The sequence below is a fragment of the Sinohyriopsis cumingii genome, chromosome 5 (genome assembly GCF_028554795.1).
Source record: "Sinohyriopsis cumingii isolate HCF-2022 chromosome 5, ASM2855479v2, whole genome shotgun sequence".
NCBI classification, from domain to species: domain Eukaryota; kingdom Metazoa; phylum Mollusca; class Bivalvia; order Unionida; family Unionidae; genus Sinohyriopsis; species Sinohyriopsis cumingii.
This window is the reverse complement of record NC_142965.1, coordinates 36,055,144-36,074,925: the sequence shown is the minus strand read 5'-3', so window position 1 is coordinate 36,074,925 and position 19,782 is coordinate 36,055,144. Positions and strand designations below refer to the sequence as shown.

The 19,782-nt window shown below is 36.1% G+C and overlaps 1 protein-coding gene across 2 annotated transcripts in view; it reads left to right on the top strand.

Annotated features, from left to right (window-relative positions):
* Nucleotides 1-17,955, top strand: part of LOC149798940 (cAMP-dependent protein kinase catalytic subunit 3-like) — a 155,543-nt gene extending 137,588 nt beyond the window's left edge. For both annotated transcript variants that reach the window (XM_089957855.1, XM_089957856.1), the window contains one exon: nt 13,711-17,955. In XM_089957855.1, the coding sequence (XP_089813981.1) occupies nt 13,711-13,836 (126 nt within the window). In that variant the 3' untranslated portion in view covers nt 13,837-17,955. The remainder of the gene's footprint in view (nt 1-13,710) is intronic.
* Nucleotides 17,956-19,782: the final 1,827 nt, after the last annotated feature.

Below are 19,782 nucleotides of genomic sequence, written 5' to 3'. Positions count from 1 at the left end.
TGACACCCAAATATCCACAAGAGTTGGCATTCAAAGAATTAAGGTGAATTATGGTATCTTCTGATGTAGCATCATTTGCCTTATTCAGGGAATTTATTTGGAGAGAATGATTATCATTTAGCATTGGGATACATTGAGACCATGAAACTGACATATATTCATGCATCATATGAAACGAGTTCTTTTTTAATGACTTGGATAGTTTTATGCTTATTACATACCCACTGCTTATGTTTATATGTACCTTGTGTTTTCACTTTGTACAGTCTTGATCATCTGACTTGTCATTAGTTGAATATTAAGTCAGTACCATGGCCATGTAATTGTAGGCAAAACATCTTTGACAGGTTAGGCAAAACATCTTTGACAGGTTAGGCAAAATCTTATCTGACAGTACCATGTCCATGTAATTGTAGGCAAAACATCTTTGACAGGTTAGGCAAAACATCTTTGACAGGTTAGGCAAAACATCTTTGACAGGTTAGGCAAAATCTTATCTGACAGTACCATGTCCATGTAATTGTAGGCAAAACATCTTTGACAGGTTAGGCAAAACATCTTTGACAGGTTAGGCAAAACATCTTTGACAGGTTAGGCAAAACATCTTTGACAGGTTAGGCAAAATCTTATCTGACAGTACCATGGCCATGTAATTGTAGGCAAAACATCTTTGACAGGTTAGGCAAAACATCTTTGACAGGTTAGGCAAAACATCTTTGACAGGTTAGGCAAAATCTTATCTGACAGTACCATGGCCATGTAATTGTAGGCAAAACATCTTTGACAGGTTAGGCAAAACATCTTTGACAGGTTAGGCAAAACATATTTGACAGGTTAGGCAAAATCTTATCTGACAGTACCATGTCCATGTAATTGTAGGCAAAACATCTTTGACAGGTTAGGCAAAACATCTTTGACAGGTTAGGCAAAACATCTTTGACAGGTTAGGCAAAATCTTATCTGACAGTACCATGGCCATGTAATTGTAGGCAAAACATCTTTGACAGGTTAGGCAAAACATCTTTGACAGGTTAGGCAAAATCTTATCTGACAGTACCATGGCCATGTAATTGTAGGCAAAACATCTTTGACAGGTTAGGCAAAATCTTATCTGACAGTTACAGTACCAAATTTACCCTAGTATAAATTACACCCAGTTGTAAACAGCAGAGAATTAATCTAGATCTGCCATGTTATAATGTGCCAGCAGAATAGGGTCTGTGTTGTTTGTTTGAATTTATAGTCACAGACTCTAATCTGTCTGCACATTATGTGACATTTTCAGCCTGGTGTGTGCATATGCAGTAGATGAGTAGATGCAATAATTCAACATTTGTTTTGTTTATTTGGTTTGGTGCTTTATGGAACAGCAACACAAATAGGATATTTAGTGCTAAGACCAAGAGGTAAGTGCCTTGCTCAAAGATGCACCACGGTAATTAACCCAAGGTGGTCCGATGATAAGATTCGAACCCACACCCTATCTGTTTTGAGTCAGGCATGCCAACCACTCAGCCACTACAGCTCCTTCAACATTTGTATGTTATAATTGATATAACAGTTTGTTACTTAGATATTGAAATAAGAAAATATTGAAAATGTACATGAATATGAGATGTTATTACACGTATTAATTATCTTGCATATTGAAACTAACTCCATTGATTTAAAACACTAACAGATACATAACGTAAAATACAGTGATGCATAGCACATGCTCCCATGAAGTCATGTAATAAATATACTGTACAAGTTTGTCTCATATCATGATATTTGGATGTATCAGTATATCTTATAGTGTCCTTTGCATACATACATACATACATACATCCTTCCATGTATGTATGTACTCTGGACCCTATATGAAGCTGTTGTTGAGACCAAAGATACCAAACTCATGATTTATCCAGTACCTTGATATTATGTATTCAGCATGTAAATCAGATAATTCCATACCTCTGACTTGTTGTTCCTCCCACCCCCGCTTCCAGCCACTTCATATGTGTAAAATGATGATTGTAATACCTTGGTAATATCTTAAACATAACTTGAATAAGTTAAATCCATTTTAATACGAATGCATAAAAACCATACTGGTAGTGTGAATACACTAAAGCACCAACATGTAAATGGTCCCATCGTCATTTAATTTCTAATCAAGTTTATTCCCTTCATCCTCAGCAGTGTATACTGTTCTATAGGGTAATTAAACAACACTGAATTCACATAACAGTTTGTGTTCATTAGGTTCATTGAACAATACTGAATTCACTGAGGTGTATTGTTAAGAAGGATAATATAACAGCATTGAGTTAACCAAGTTGTGTGTGTTATTCAGTAGTTGGGTAATTGAACAGCACTGATTTTACCAAGTTGTGTGTGTTATTCAGTAGTGGGGTAATTAAACAACACTGATTTTACCAAGTTGTGTGTGTTATTCAGTAGTTGGGTAATTGAACAGCACTGATTTTACCAAGTTGTGTGTGTTATTCAGTAGTTGGGTAATTGAACAGCACTGATTTTACCAAGTTGTGCGTGTTATTCAGTAGTTGGGTAATTGAACAACACTGATTTTACCAAGTTGTGTGTGTTATTCAGTAGTTGGGTAATTAAACAACACTGATTTTACCAAGTTGTGTGTGTTGTTCAGTAGTTGGGTTATTGAACAGCACTGATTTTACCAAGTTGTCAGTGAAAAAGTGCTAAATGTGCATTGCAATAAAATTGATTTTGAGGTTATAGTGATGTTTCTGCAATGCTTGTATCACATGTTGCTGTTGTTGTTTTTGGGTTAGCACCATTTCTAAATGCACAATAAGCTATACATGGCTGTCAGTATAACTGATGAAGGAAGAACCTGTGAAAACCACAGTAAGAATCACTGACCCCAGGAAGGTAGTGGCAGTCTTTCTCACATACTCATGCTGTCCGAGCCCTGAGACTAGAACTCGTGGACAGGTGTGAGATGATAGTAATTGGTAAAGATGAACACTTTAGACCACTCAGTCACCCAGGACCCACTTATATCATGTGACCCACCTTATATCAATATGGTGATCATAAAGGAGCTTTATTTGATTGTAACACTGTAATTAAAGTTAGAGCTCCTTCATTTTGTTGTTGATAGCATTTTCTAGTTTTGATCACTTATTACTGGTGTCATTAGCTTGATTAAAGTTCATTAACTTGTCATATTGAGTGAAATAAATCATTTAACTAATCTGAAAACATAAGATCTGCAATCAATCATGTTATGTGTGACTACTTTAATGTACACTAATGAACTCAAGTATTAAAAGGTTTAATATACAAGTACATGCAGAGGCTAATTAATTAATAAAGTCCAGTGAGAAACATAGAAGTTGCAGCAACTCCTGTTCTTCAGCGTTTCTCTTCCAGAATAACTGAAGAATGTTTCCAGAACCATGTGTATATGCAGCATTGTATTTGATACAGCATTTATAGTACTCACATATAAAGAGTTCAGAGTACACACACACACATATGCATGACTTGTCCATTTGATCTTTCATTAGCATGCTTAAAAAGGCCAAGTCCGTCTCAGAAATTAAAACAAAGGTGTGCATGAATTCTGCATGCTGGGTGTGAATAAAAGAATTCTTCAGATCACACATGATGCATACTGCATGTGAAATTGAGAGAGTTCCTTCAAATTGCACACCTGTTCCATACTGGATGTGTGAGAGAGATTTCCTTTCAATCACACACATTGGTGCATGCTGGATGTGAATGAGAGAATTCCTTCAAATGACATACAATGCATACTGGATGTGAATGAGATAATTAGTTCAAATGGCACACAATGCATACTGGACGTAAAATGAAAATATTTCTTCACATCACACACATGATGCATAGTGGATGTGAATAAGAATTTCAAGTTACAACACACACCTGATGCTGGATGTGTGTGAGAGAATTCCTTTAAATCACACATATGGTGCATGCTGGATGTGAATGAGAAGTCTTCAAATCACACAATTGATGCATGCTAAATGTGAATGAGAAGTCCTTCAAATCACACATGATGTATGCTGGATGTGCATATGAAGTCCTTCAAATCACACATGATGCATGCTGAATGTGAATGAGAAGTCCTTAAAATCACACATGATGTATGCTGGATGTGAAAGAGAAGTCCTTTAAATCACGTGATGTATGCTGGATGTGAATGAGAAGTCCTTTAAATCACACATGATACATGCTGAATGTGAATGAGAAGTCCTTCAAATCACACATGTGATGCATGCTGGATGTGAATGAGACTATTCCATCAAATCACACACACATGATATCAGATGTGAATGAGAGAATTCCTTCAGATTGCACACATGGTGCATACTGGATGTGTGTGAAAGATTTCCTTTAAATCACACACATTGGTGCATGCTGGATGTGAATGAGATGATTCCTTTCAATCACATGCATAGTGCATACCGGATGTGAATGAGAGAATGCCTTCAAATCACACACATGATGTGTGCTAGATGTGAATGAGAGAATGCCTTCAAATCACACACATGATGTGTGCTAGATGTGAATGAGAGAATGCCTTCAAATCACACACATGATGTGTGCTAGATGTGAATGAGAGAATTCCTTCAAATCACACACATGATGTGTGCTAGATGTGAATGAAAAGAATTCCTTCAGTTCACACACGCAATGCATAATGGGTGTGAATGAGAGAATTCCTTCCAATCACGGGCTTAGCAGTACTCATTATGGATTTGAGGCTTGTATAAATATTAAATGAACTTGCCATTCTCATTGGCATATTCCCAGTGTATACATACAAACATAATAATACAGATAAACATGCACAGAGTGGCCTACTTTGCCTTGTAATATGAATGTGAGACTACATTGACCTTGCTTCTGCAAAGAGTGACCTTTTTTGCCTTGTAAATTGAATGCAAGACTACATTTGCCTTGCTTCTGCACAGAGTGATCTACTTTGTCTGCTTTGGTGTTACCCATGTTTTAATATTACAGGTTTTTTCTTCTTCTTTGACTAGCACTATTTGCTTGTATTTACCCTCCCCCCTCTATCAGTTATTTTCATTTCCGACAGGAAAATATTAAGTGCAGGGTTCACCTCAAAACAGGATCCTTGACATTATGTTACATTCTGATATTTGCCATTTTAATTGCTTTTACTTTATCAGACATGTTTATGTGATTTGGGTCATGGAGAATGTATGGTCATCTCAGACATTCCCATCTTCACTATAAAAGGTTCCATTGTGTTAACCATATCTGCAACATATTGGAACTATGGCTTGTAAAAATAAATGATTCCCAACTTTTGAGAGGTCAAAGAAACAATCACAGGGAGACCAAAAGATAAATACATAGTGTTTTTTATTGCTCTGTCATTAGAACTTTTGCATATTTTATTAAAGTCTTGAATTTTGAAACCATAAACATGTATGCCACAAAAATATATGTTTTCCATTGAAATCGGAAGGTTACAAAATTTGGACATAACTAAACAACAAGGAGTTTTGTGCCTCCTAAGATAAACATCAAGAAGTTAGAAACATTTTGGTGTCATTATTTTACTCTGTGTAAGGGGTATAATGAAAAATGTAACAGATAAAAATTTGGTGAGTTGCTAAGTATCACATTAATGTACCGATTAGAGTATTTTTACACTGATATTTTTACACTGATATTTGTCATGTATATGCAAAGTATTGATCAAAATATCTTTCTATCTGCCCTTAATATTTTACCTTTCTTTATTTGTTTTACTACCATCAGCAATAACATTGTATGTAACCTTGTATCTTTATCGTTAGACTTGGCAATGAATTTCTATTTGGTAGCAATATTATAATACCTGGCACTAGTTCACAGTCCAAGGGCATTATTCCCTCTTCCAGTTGGTATTTTGAGGTCTAGAATAATAAACAGCATGACCCCAATCTTATACCAGTCCACTTCTGACAGTATCATTCTTCTTTAATATACCAGTCCACTTCTGACAGTATCATTCTTCTTTTCATTGGACTTGTGCATTTTTACACATGTTACATATTATAGGCACTCAGCAGTTCATCAATACATTATCATCTGGCAATTATTCTGCCAGTAGGATCCATTTTTGTATTGTATTTGTTTCCTCTTTTTGTGTTGATTTTGATAGTTTTGAGTTCTTAGCATCTATTTCTCCCCAACCTGTGTCCACAATCTTTGGAATTGTCAGAGTCTGGGATTTTTTAAAGTTGCAAGAGGCTCTATTTGGCAAAGCCCATGTCAAATATGTTGACTCAGAAATTGTCTGAAGGCCAAGAGAAGGCCGGACAGCAGAAAGGGGTGGTCTGTTCCATTTTCTATGCTTTAGTTGCTTGGCCCCTTTAACCACCCACATTCGAGTCAATTGATTTCCATTTGGGGATTTTGGCAAACAACTGGGCAGTCTCCATAGAAATTCCATCAATCTTGTCTAGGACAGAAGATCTTCCAGTTTTGAACTATTCCTATTGAGTAGGCCTCTGCTTCCTAAATTATTACCAGGATGAAGGATGTTATAATGGCTCATTTAAGATCCTTATTCTGAGGTACTTTGATGACTATGTGATGCACAGTATCCTCAGTTATCCCCATCTGAGAGATCTGGCTGTCTGTTGGGAGATGGTGACTGATCTTGGCCCACTCAGAAGATGTATCTGATCCCTTCTCAGAAAAGGAACAGAATGTGTGCTCTCAAACAGAATCTCACAAATATTTGCGATCTTAGCAAGACTGGACAAGAAGTCTTTGTTGTCTGCTTATCTCATACACCGTGTCCTGGAGACTCTGTATGTAGCATTGGGAAGGAGATATCACAGTTATCTGCCCCTGTCCACTCAGAACCTCTTAGGGCTTATTGGTGGAAAAATCCTGACTGGTATCTAACAGAATTCCAATTCATGCTCTGGAATCTCGCTCCTTCCTTTATACCACTGCCTCAAATTTGGGCTGCACTGCTTACCCCCCAGAGTAGGCCTGTGGCCCCAGGAAGAATATTCCATTCAAATCAACAATTGGGAAATTTCTGGAAATTTTGGATGTTTCTAACACATCAAGTCTGCATAAACCACAATACATTGCTTTGTCATGGTTACAACGGACAACATATCAATTGTTGCATATCTTAGACATCAAGGGGGCATTCATACCCCTTCTATCAGTCTGGAACCTCTCCACTGGACAGCTTTTTCTGAGATCATTCAGAATCTATCAGATCTGGGCAAGATGAATATTCTGGCAGACAGCTTGTCAAGAAAACAAAGAGCAGTTGTCATGGAATGATGTTAACACATTCATCTGTGGGGTAAGCCAGTGGTAGACTTGTTTGCAATAAGGCTGAACAACAAGCTTCATCTTTTTGTTTGTCGAATATCAGACCAGATGGTGTGGATAGTGAATATCTTTAGTCTGAGGTGGGATCAAACTGTACATCTATGCTGACCCTCTAGTACAGTCCATAGAGAAGTTAAGAGTATTGGAGAATTCAGCTCTAAAATTATTAGTGGTGAATACAGATGTGATCAACACATTTCCTACAACCCCAGTTAGAGAAAAAATGCTCCACTTTGCATTGGAAACCTTGTATGTCAATTGCCCTCTAACCTGAGAAACACATTTGGCAGCCTTGTACAAAAATTGCTTCTGGCAGATAGATCGTTTGATAAAACCAGCTGTGAGGCTATAACATTTGAACAGTGGTGTACATGAAGGACCCTCTGTTCTGTGAGACCAGGTCCCTCCTCAGTGGAAATTCCCTGGGATTGTCAACCAACAGGTGATGGAGATCATTAAACCATAATTACTGAGACATAAGGGAGCTATGAGGAAGAGCTGTGGCGTGGATGTTCTGATTCTATGAAGATAATGACTGTGAGTCAGTCTTTTGTCTTTGCCAGATTGGGCTTGTGGCCATGAATCAGCTTACCTCAGGAACTCCGATTCTTATTAAAATCTCCTTGTCTGTATTGGGGTTCATCAAGATAGACTTCTTTGCCCAGTTAGAGCTTACAATTTTTTCTAAATCATAAGAGCTAAAAGGTTTAATTATTTCTGTCTTCCTCTGAAAGGTATATATTGTACTTTGGTGACCACCATCTTGAGGTTGATTGTTTTGACCATTAAAAGAAGTAATTATTCTCTGAGAGAGAGATCATTTATTTTCATGAAAACACCCATAAAATCAGGGTTATCTTGGACATCTTTTAATCATTCCTATCTGGATGTTAACATAAAAGCTGTCTTCTGCTGATCTCACTCCACATTGTCATCATTTTGTCATCAGTCAGTGTTGCACCAGAGTGAGGTTATTTATCTTTTGGGCCAAGTTGTATCATCCCAACAGGATGTCAAGCCATCCTCCAGTCAGAAGTTGTATCATCCCAACAGGATGTCAAGCCATCCTCCAGTCAGAAGTTGTATCATCCCAACAGGATGTCAAGCCATCCTCCAGTCAGAAGTTGAACATCCTACTGATAACAGTGGCATGTTCGCTTGGCAGCTCATCTTAGACCTACAACCTGGCAAATTAAAAAATGCAATAATAGCAGCTGTTAAATTACTGCTATTAAATGCAGTAGGGGAGAGTACAATTAATCTTAATTATATAATACCTACCTGATATCCTTCCCCAATTGCCTCCACCCTCACTGCTCCTATGCACTTCAGCCTTGGTTCAAGTCAGAGAAGGATAATATTTTGATCATTGGAATTGATTTGATGTATCAGACTGGATCATGTTATTATTTATTCTAGACCTAATTACTAATTGACTCAGGAAATAATGTTTTTTGATAATAATAGTAAGCAATTATTACATAATTAAAATCAGTTTTACTCCATTAAAAAGAAACACCTACATTTTTGTAATTCAAAATATACACTAACATAAGAAAATTGTTTCTTATGTCTTGAAGGGTACATTATTTGAGGGAAGATGCATCTGATAAGAAAATGATTTTATAAAATTGAGTGAATTTCTCAGAATGACCCATTGCATATATACAAACATTTATACTGGAGTCTTCTTATTTTGGATATAAAGGTAGTAGGAGGTAAATATCCATTAAAGAATGAAATGGTACCTTACCCAAAGAGCTTGTTGTTATTGCTGCATAGATTGGCATCTTTGGCCTGTTTCTGTGTAATATGGGTTGCTTCCCATGCCTGTTTTTAATATCATAAGGGTTGTCTCTCTTTGACTAGCATTAGTTGCATTGTGCTTTACCATCTTTACATAAGTCATTCTGTTTGCTTCTGAAGAAATATTGAAGTGAACTCACTTTGAACAGATTCATTTATCAGTAGTTTCCTGAATACAAACCTGTGGCAGATGAATTTACAGATGGTCTAAGGACATTTCTTTACATTGTAATATAATTCTCATTAATACAGGTTTTGCCTCACCTGCATTGTGTTTAATGAGATGTAGGTATTTACATTTCCAGCTTGGCCACACCATCATCCGGATCAAAATTAAGATCCTGTTTTATATTTTTTGCAAGTCACACATAACTATAAGTGGTTACATGATAGAATGTGTACCAGGTGAGTCAATTCTGTGGAACTCGTGTTAGGTAACTTTTTTTGGAAGCTGTTCTGGAAATACCTCTCTGTGGAGAATAAATAATGTTAAAGAAAGATGCTTTTATGGATGTAGGCTCAAGTGAGCTAATTGCATGACCCTGCATCCATCATGTGATGTCTGTTGTGTGTCCATCAACATATGCTGTTTTATAATTATCAAAAGGAGCCACTGTGGCTCAGTGGCGAGCATGCCAGACTCACAACCAAAGGGTATTTGTTCAAATCCTACCATCAGACCAATCTGGGTCATCTACCATTGTGTGTCCTTGTGCAAGACATTTTAATCCAGTTGCCTTGGCATTAAATAACCTACTTGTGTTACTGTGCCATAAATTACCAAACTAAATATCTTAGAAATTTCTCAAAAACTGACTGGAGTAATTCTAAATTTGGCAGCGAACATTCTAGCATTGACACCTTTTAGGTTTGTACAAATTCTGTCAGTCTTCCATCAAATAATTTTGCTATTACTGAAAATAAAACAACAACAAACATTTGAGCAGCTTTATCTTGAGAACCATTCAGAAGAATTGGACCAAATTTGACAGAAAGCATCCTGGCTTGGAAGCCTTTCAGTTTTTACAAAATGATATCAATTGACTGACAAATATAGCTGGTGTTACTCAGACTGGAATAACCTTTAAATGATGTCTTCTCAGAAGCAGCTCCACATAATTTGACCAAATTTGACAAAATGCATCCTAGAGTGAGGCTGTTTTAAGTTTTGTACAAAAATGATGAAAATCTGTCATATAATGTTGCCATCATTACTAAAAAATAGAATGTTTAAGTGACTTAATCTCAAAAATCCTTTCAGCAGAATTTGACCAAATTGGCAGCATTGTGTCATGATGGTGTTTCAAGTTATACAGTTGGTGCCAACTTGGCATCAAATATGACTGCTATTTCTAAAAATAAGTAAATGTTAATTGTCTAGTTCATCTACAAAATAATGCTTAACAGAAAGCACCTATGAATGGAGGCATTTCATTTTTGTTTACATGCAACTTTTTGCTCATTAAATATGACCTCCATGGCTAAAAATATATATAACAATTTGAATAATTTCCTTTCAGAATATTCTTAAATGAAAATAACCAAAATTAGTTGAATGCATTTTGGCATTATTGCCATTCAGTGTATACAGATGATGATGATCCTCAGTCAGTATGGCCATTCAGTGTATACAGATGATGATGATCCTCAGTCAGTATGACCATTCAGTGTATACAGATGATGATCTTCAGTCAGTATGGCCATTCAGTGTATACAGATGATGATGGTCTTCAGTCAGTATGACCATTCAGTGTATACAGATGATGATGATCCTCAGTCAGTATGACCATTCAGTGTATACAGATGATGATCTTCAGTCAGTATGGCCATTCAGTGTATACAGATGATGATGGTCTTCAGTCAGTATGACCATTCAGTGTATACAGATGATGGTTTTCAGTCAGTGTGGCCATTCAGTGTATACAGAGGAGGATGGTCTTCAGTCAGTATGACCATTCAGTGTATACAGATGATGGTTTTCAGTCAGTGTGGCCATTCAGTGTATACAGATGATGATGATCTTCAGTCAGTATGGCTATTCATTGTCTACAGATGATGATGATCTTCAGTCAGTATGGCCATTCATTGTATACAGATGATGACCTTCAGTCAGTATGGCCATTCATTGTATACAGATGATGACCTTCAGTCAGTATGGCCATTCATTGTATACAGATGATGATGATCTTCAGTCAGTATGGCCATTCATTGTATACAGATGATGATGGTCTTCATTCAGTTTGGCCATTCACTGTATACAGATAATGATGATCTTCAGTCAGTATGGCCACTCAGTGTATACAAATGATGATGATCTTCAGTCAGTATGGCCATTCATTGTATACAGATGATGATGACCTTCAGTCAGTATGGCCACTCATTGTATACAGATGATGACCTTCAGTCAGTATGGCCATTCATTGTATACAGATGATGATGACCTTCAGTCAGTATGGCCATTCTTTGTATACAGATGATGATGGTCTTCATTCAGTTTGGCCATTCATTGTATACAGATGATGATGACCTTCAGTCAGTATGGCCATTCTTTGTATACAGATGATGATGGTCTTCATTCAGTTTGGCCATTCAGTGTATACAGATGATGATGACCTTCAGTCAGTATGGCCATTCATTGTATACAGATGATGATGACCTTCAGTCAGTATGGCCATTCTTTGTATACAGATGATGGTCTTCATTCAGTTTGGCCATTCAGTGTATACAGATGATGATGATCTTCAGTCAGTATGGCTATTCATTGTCTACAGATGATGATGATCTTCAGTCAGTATGGCCATTCATTGTATACAGATGATGACCTTCAGTCAGTATGGCCATTCATTGTATACAGATGATGACCTTCAGTCAGTATGGCCATTCATTGTATACAGATGATGATGATCTTCAGTCAGTATGGCCATTCATTGTATACAGATGATGATGGTCTTCATTCAGTTTGGCCATTCAGTGTATACAGATGATGATGATGTTCAGTCAGTATGGCCATTCAGTGTATACAGATGATGATGATGTTCAGTCAGTATGGCAATTCATTGTATACAGATGATGATGATGTTCAGTCAGTATGACCATTCACTGTATACAGATGATGATGATGTTCAGTCAGTATGGCCACTCAGTGTATACAGATGATGATGATGTTCAGTCAGTTTGGCCATTCATTGTATACAGATGATGATGATGTTCAGTCAGTATGGCCATTCACTGTATACAGATGATGATGATCTTCAGTCAGTATGGCCACTCAGTGTATACAGATGATGATGATGTTCAGTCAGTTTGGCCATTCATTGTATACAGATGATGATGATGTTCAGTCAGTATGGCCATTCACTGCATACAGATGATGATGATCTTCAGTCAGTATGGCCACTCAGTGTATACAGATGATGATGATCTTCAGTCAGTATGGCCATTCATTGTATACAAATGATGATGATGTTCAGTCAGTATGGCCATTCACTGTATACAGATGATGATGATCTTCAGTCAGTATGGCCACTCAGTGTATACAGATGATGATGATCTTCAGTCAGTATGGCCACTCAGTGTATTCAGATGATGATGATCTTCAGTTGCTAAATAACTCTTTTAATTATTTCTTCCCAAATACTGTCCAACAATATTAAGCCAGATTTGACCACATCCTGCCGTGCATGTGTGAAGCCATTTCAGATTTGCAAAAATTATGTCAATCTGATAACCAGTGTTGCTATAAGCAGCACCAGAAAAAGTTGGTTTTTTACAAACTTTGACTGAAAACACCTGGCATAAAGCCTTCCAGTGCTGTATAATTGATTGAAAACACCTGGCATAAAGCCTTCCAGTGCTGTATAATTGACTGAAAACGCCTGGCATAAAGCCTTTCAGTGCTGTATAATTGACTGAAAACACCTGGCATAAAGCCTTCCAGTGCTGTATAATTGACTGAAAACACCTGGCATAAAGCCTTCCAGTACTGTACTAATGATGCTAATCTGTCATCAAATATGGACCAAGTTTCAAATATGGATGAAGCTTTAGAAAAATGGAAGAACCTTCAAACAGCTGTTTGTGTAAACAGGCAACAGAATTTATTGAATTTTGAAAAGTAGGCATCATTACTTAACCATATTTTGTGATCAGTATATGTGATTTTCTTAAAAAGATACATACCATGCATATATTCTACAGCCCAAATATAGTTGTTGTAGTTTTAATTTTACAAAAGTGCTGGTAGCAATTACAATATATACTCGCCTATGAGACAAGTTAAGCTGCAAACAACATAGACCCTGATCTCCCATTGCATAATGTGGTGGCAGATCTGGGTCTTTGTTGTTTGTTCAACAGATTACATCTGATTGCATAAACCCTTGATCTGCCTGTGCATTATGTGATGGCAGATCAGGGTTTGTGCAGTTTGCAGTTAGACATGACTTACAAATGAGTATAAATGGTACTATTCTTGTATGGGTTTTTTCTTCTTCAGGTTAATGCAATAATAAAAATTACTTTTTTCTCTTTCAGCCTCCAATAGTTCCCAAAGTGTCTCATGCAGGGGATACAAAGAACTTTGATGAGTATGCAGAAGATGATTGGATAAAGGCTCGGCCAGCAGAAGAAAAAGATGTCACTCATTTCCAAGACTTCTAATTGGCAGCAGCAGCAGTGCTTTTAAACTTCCGAAAAGGACTGGTTCCATTATTTTAAATTCCAGGACTTGCATTTGAAGGCAGATTCAAGGGTTGAAGTCAAAAGAAACATACTTTTCATTTGTATGGTATCATTCTCACTTACTGACTATGCCGAAAAACCTTTTATATGTTCTGTGTGTAAACATTTTGTTGACTTGAGAGAGAGCATAGAGATTTTCTACTAATCAGCTTTTATTAAAAGAAAAAGAAAATAAGAGAAATTCAGAATAGGTATTAATTAAAACAAAGGAGGATATAGTTGAAAAAATTGTAGAAAAAATATTTTAAACTCAGCATCTCTCAGATATACTTTGTAAACAGTGTACAAATATGTGTCTGTAAAGATTGAAAAAAGGGATTATAAACTCTTGTAGATTATTGTAAAATAGATATAATTGAGAAAATTTTAGCCCTGGAATTGAGAAAATTCAGACCTCGAAATGAGAAAATTTTAGACTTGGAATGGAGAAAGCCTGAAGATGTATGCATAGGCTCTTCTTTGGTATAAATGTTGGGGCATCTTTGGTCAAGGTACTAAAGAAGGAATTCATTTTGTTGGAGTGATAAATATTTTTAATCAGATAACCTTTGCATATGTCACCTTACCAATATGGAATATTGTATTTGTGACTTAATTTTACAAAATGTGAAACATGTCTGATGTCTGTTTGAAAACAATCTGCAGTTACACTGACCATTTTTAGATATGTTTATAGGGGAATTCATAAAATATTTCTTGTTTACACACACACACACACACACACACACATGCATCACATACACACTCATACACTCACACACATAAACACACTATGTGATCCCACTATGACATGATAGTTGGGGTCCGTAAAACATGATCATGTTGTGTACCAAACAATGTTAAAACCAAGTCTGTCAAGTTGGAGAGATTGATTCATGCAAAACATATGGCAGGAGGTTGGGTGGGCTGGGGTAATAAAGCAGGTTAAGAAATACAAGCTTCATTGGCAGAGTTGCCATTTTAAATCAGTTTGCATTAAATGAGAAATATATATGTAGTGAAAACAACCAGATTGCTTATATAATATTTTACTTTATTCAGAGAACATGCATTGGTACAAATACATGTATCCATGTCTGATTTATTGCATGAGTAACAACACTGTGTAGTCACCTGCTGATCTTGCCATATGCAGTAAATCAGTAATGTAATTACATTGAAAATATGCACACAATAAACTAAGATCACAGTTCTCAAAAGTCCCAGCCATTTGTTCAAATACTCATATTTCCAATAATGTTTATTTTGGCACAAAACTTAAAGCAATTGTGAAATTTTAAAATTTCATCAGTCATGCCATGATCATGTTTTATTTGAATTCATGTATGATCACTTCCCCAAAATGATGATAAACTTTGTAAATGTTATGTTTCTTACTTTTAAGGAATTTTTTTGTGTACAAAAGTACATGTATATGAAATTTCAGGATCCACTCGATGATAGTCTTATATTTGAATTCATATGTGGTCTATTCCCCAGAATGATGATAAACTTTTTATACACTATTTCTTGTACCTCAAAGAAGAAAAAAATTGTGTATATCTGTATGAAATTTGGGGAATCATACCACAATCGTGTTATATCGGCATCGTGTTATGATGGAGTGTGCTATAGTGGAATTCACATTTTACATACATACTGGTGCTTACATACATATGCACTTGCATTTATACATGCATGCATAAATACATACATACATACATACATACCGCTGTCCGACTTTTATGTGCACGCATTTTTATTTGTCATTACTGGCCCAACACGCATACTGAATTCAACTTATTGATGAAAGTATTATACTGTTAACTTACTGTTTGAAAAGTGTCTATTGTCCAAACAAAATTTTGTTCAACATAAAACTCATTCTGGGCCCACGTGATACTATCCATTGTTTTCATGAACTGTGATCTGTGCATGTCCAAGCTAAAGATACAATATCATCTGTCTGGCTTTATAAATATATACAATGGTTTTACCTATTTCTGTCAGCACTGTGATCTGTGCATGTCCAAGCTAAAGATGTAATATCATCTGTCTGGCTGCATAAGTATATACATTGGTTTTACCTGTTTCTGTCATCAGTGTAATCTGTGCATGTCCAAGCTAAAGATTAATATCATCTGTCTGGCTGTATAAATATACACATTGGTTTTACCTGTTTCTGTCATCACTGTGATCTGTGCATGTCCTAGCTAAAGATGTAATATCATCTGTCTGGCTGTATAAATATATACATTGGTTTTACCTGTTTCTGTCATCACTGTGATCTGTGCATGTCCTAGCTAAAGATGTAATATCATCTGTCCGGCTGTATAAATATATACATCTGTTTTTCTGTCAGCAGTTCAGCTGAGAAACTTGGTCAGCTTTATAGTCTGTTTTCGAAAAGTCACATTAGCAATGCCACTAAAATGGCAAAAGATAATAAAGACTTAACATTTCAAAAAACGGGGTACATTATTGTAAAAATCAATTGTAAAGACTTAACCATTGAAAAAAAGGGGTTCATCATTGTAAAAATCAGAGTATTTTAAACATGAGCGCATGATAATCAAGACTTCATTAAATTAGAAAGCATTTGTTTCATTTTAGTACATTAACTGCAAATGGGGCAAGTGAAACAATCCCCAATCACAGATGTCACATATGTATAGCATTCGAGATGAATCAAGCCATCATTCATCACACTTTGCCCAGCTCAGTATCTTGACTCTTCCAGATCCTTCAAACCCTTCTGTTGTAAACAGATGTTACATATGTATAGTGTGAGACGAATCCAGCCATCACAGTTATCACAAATTGCATATACAGTGGTCCCCCTCTTATATAACTACCCCTTCTGCAAGATGTGGCCTTTCCAGAGGAGGGCTAATTTTTTGTGTGAGGAGTATATGTAATGTACATGGTAAGAAAGTTACATGCTTCAAAGATTTATCTTCATCAATCTAACATTAACTTTTAAAATGTTCTTCTTGTCTTATGAATAGACTTATTTCAGCTGAACATACATTAATAATAATAGTTCCTATTCTTGACATACGTATGATATGCGAGTGGATATTATTGTCATGCATATTGCAAAACCATTCAAAAATGTCATTTAAATCTTGGTACAAACATAATTTTCCTTCCATTTGTTCCATTTTCCCACTGCTGCTGAATGTTCTCCTTATCAGTTGTGACGTTGTTTATTCAAGTCATTTAAACATAAAATTGTTCAGCAAGTTTCCCCCCAATGTCGTAGAGTCAAACAACTTTGACTTTTTAAAAAATGTAATACATCTCCATTCATGTGATAATATGTTAATGTTTTTAATGATTTATTCCAATATTTTCTTGTACTGTGATTTAATTATGCATCTGAAACTTTTGTAGAATGGACGAAATGCCTTCTCTATAAACAAAGTGACACGTGTAATTTTTGGTCTTTGTCTGGTACCCTGTTTTGTTCAAGGTTAACTTATCTGTGTGTGTTAATCCAAAGAATTATATTTAGCATATGCTGACCAACATATGATCTTGACAATCATGTCCAGTTGTAATCATCAAAGACAAGAACTCGACAACTGTGTGATGCCTAAAACTCTGTCACACCATTGCTAATGCTAAGTCCATTTCCTGTAAATGTCAGCTTTTATAGATAATGAAATAATGTTAATCTTAGTGTTGCATGTACTTTAGCCAACACGTCTTTCAGTAATTGAAACCTGGCATCGGGAGACAGGTATTAGTAGAGATAATCTGATTACTCAACTTATCCTGTGAATTAATTAATGGTACTGGACACATTTAAAATAAAATGTGGCTGCTTGTGAGGGGAACATCTTAGATTTTTGTTCTATAATGCTGGCCACTGGTCACGTTAGTGGGGTGTCCATTCTTGAGGGATACTTTTGAACACAAACTCATTGGTGCCAAAAGATTCTGGCCATAAAAGAGGGTGGCTGCTGGCCATTCATGAGGGGGACCACTGTACAACAAACCTCATTGCAATTTTCATTATTATCATTTGGTATCATAATAAAATGTCATCCAGTTTTTTTCTCTTAGTACTTGGTCCCAGCTCTTGTCCATCATTTACTTCATAGTGATATGCACTGTCAGTTACTTCATGCTGATACACAGTTACTTCATGCTGATACACAGTTACTTCATGCTGATACATACTGTCAGTTACTTCCTGCTGATACACAGTTACTTCATGCTGATACACACTGTCAGTTACTTCATGCTGATACACATCGTCGGACACTTTATAGCGATACACATTTTCCTTTTCTCTCTTTACACCAATAATTTTTTCCCATCTAATTTTATAGGTCTGTCATACAAAAGGAGACGTGGCTATAAAGTGGCAAAACAAACCTGTGCCTTTTCAATTGGACTGAATGTAGTATAGGTCTGTCATACAAAAGGAGGCATGGCTATAAAGTGGCAAAACAAACATGTGCCTTTTAAATTGGATTGAATGTAGTATAGGTCTGTCATACAAAAGGATTGAATGTAGTATAGGTCTGTCATACAAAAGGAGATGTGGCTATAAAGTGGCAAAACAAACATGTGCCTTTTAAATTGGATTGAATGTAGTATAGGTCTGTCATACAAAAGGATTGAATGTAGTATAGGTCTGTCATACAAAAGGAGGCATGGCCTGATCATTGTTGTATAATGTGATTTTCAACACAAATTCATAAACGTTTCAGATATTTACCAATTTGATGTGTTACTGCAAACTTAGTGATAAACTGTTTGCTGTTAGATATGGAGCAACCTTTATATATAATACATAGTAGAATGTCCACAAACACTTTTATTGTTGTTTTTTGAGCAGTAGTTATTGCAAAGGGCTTGTCACCTCTAGCTGTCTCATCCACATAACATATTTGTTGAGGTTTATCAACACTAGTTGTGACTATTTGTGGTTGAGCATGCTCAAGCGTTATCCCAGTCTCATCCACATATTTTTGAGGTTTATCAACACTAGCTGTGACTATTTGTGGTTGAGCATGCTCAAGTGTTATCCCAGTCTCATCCACATTCCATATTTGTTGTGATTTGTTTCTTAGCTGATATTTATTTTAAGTAAATAATTTCTGATGTTCAGTTCATGGGTGCTACAAACTCTGTGAAATACCTCTTTTTTGTTGGCTTTTGCAATGTCCAATTAGGATGTCTCTTTAAAAATCCATGGTACAGATCCTTATGCAGTTTATCTTGGTGCCAGTGGCCTTAGCAATGTTTGTTGTCATGGCAGTAACTTGATATCTGAGTACCCATAACCATGTTTGGCCATTTCCTTGTAGTGCTCAGACAGTCTAATTTCTCAGCTGACAGGATGACCTGCCTTTTGATTGAGCAATGAAGGATTATATATCCTGGAACAAAGTGTTGATACAGGCACTTTTATAATTGCAGCACCAGTTTTCTACACATGATGAAAAACAAACATTTTTGCATTTCCACTATCAGGTTTACTTATATATGAAAATAAAGCTCATGAAAAAGATAATGCAGTGTGTAATATTAGTATGGAATCCTCTTTGGTTTCTATTCTTATTTAATTGAAGAGAAAGTAAGGACACAGAAATGAATCGGATGCATTGTGATTGCTTACAATTACTAGGTTGTGGAAAAATAATCAAGGATTTTAAAACAGACTATCAGCCTTAGAATTTCTTGAGAATCACTTGAGCTCAGAGCATAATACAGTCAAACATTGTAATGGCAAGTTGACAGGTTGCTAGGCAGACAATAACGCAGGTGTTAAAAAAGTTTTGCCAAAATTTTAAAATGAGTTTGAGATGCAGAATTATATATATAAAGAATACAAATCATATGGTGAATAACAGTCCTTTCAAGTGTACT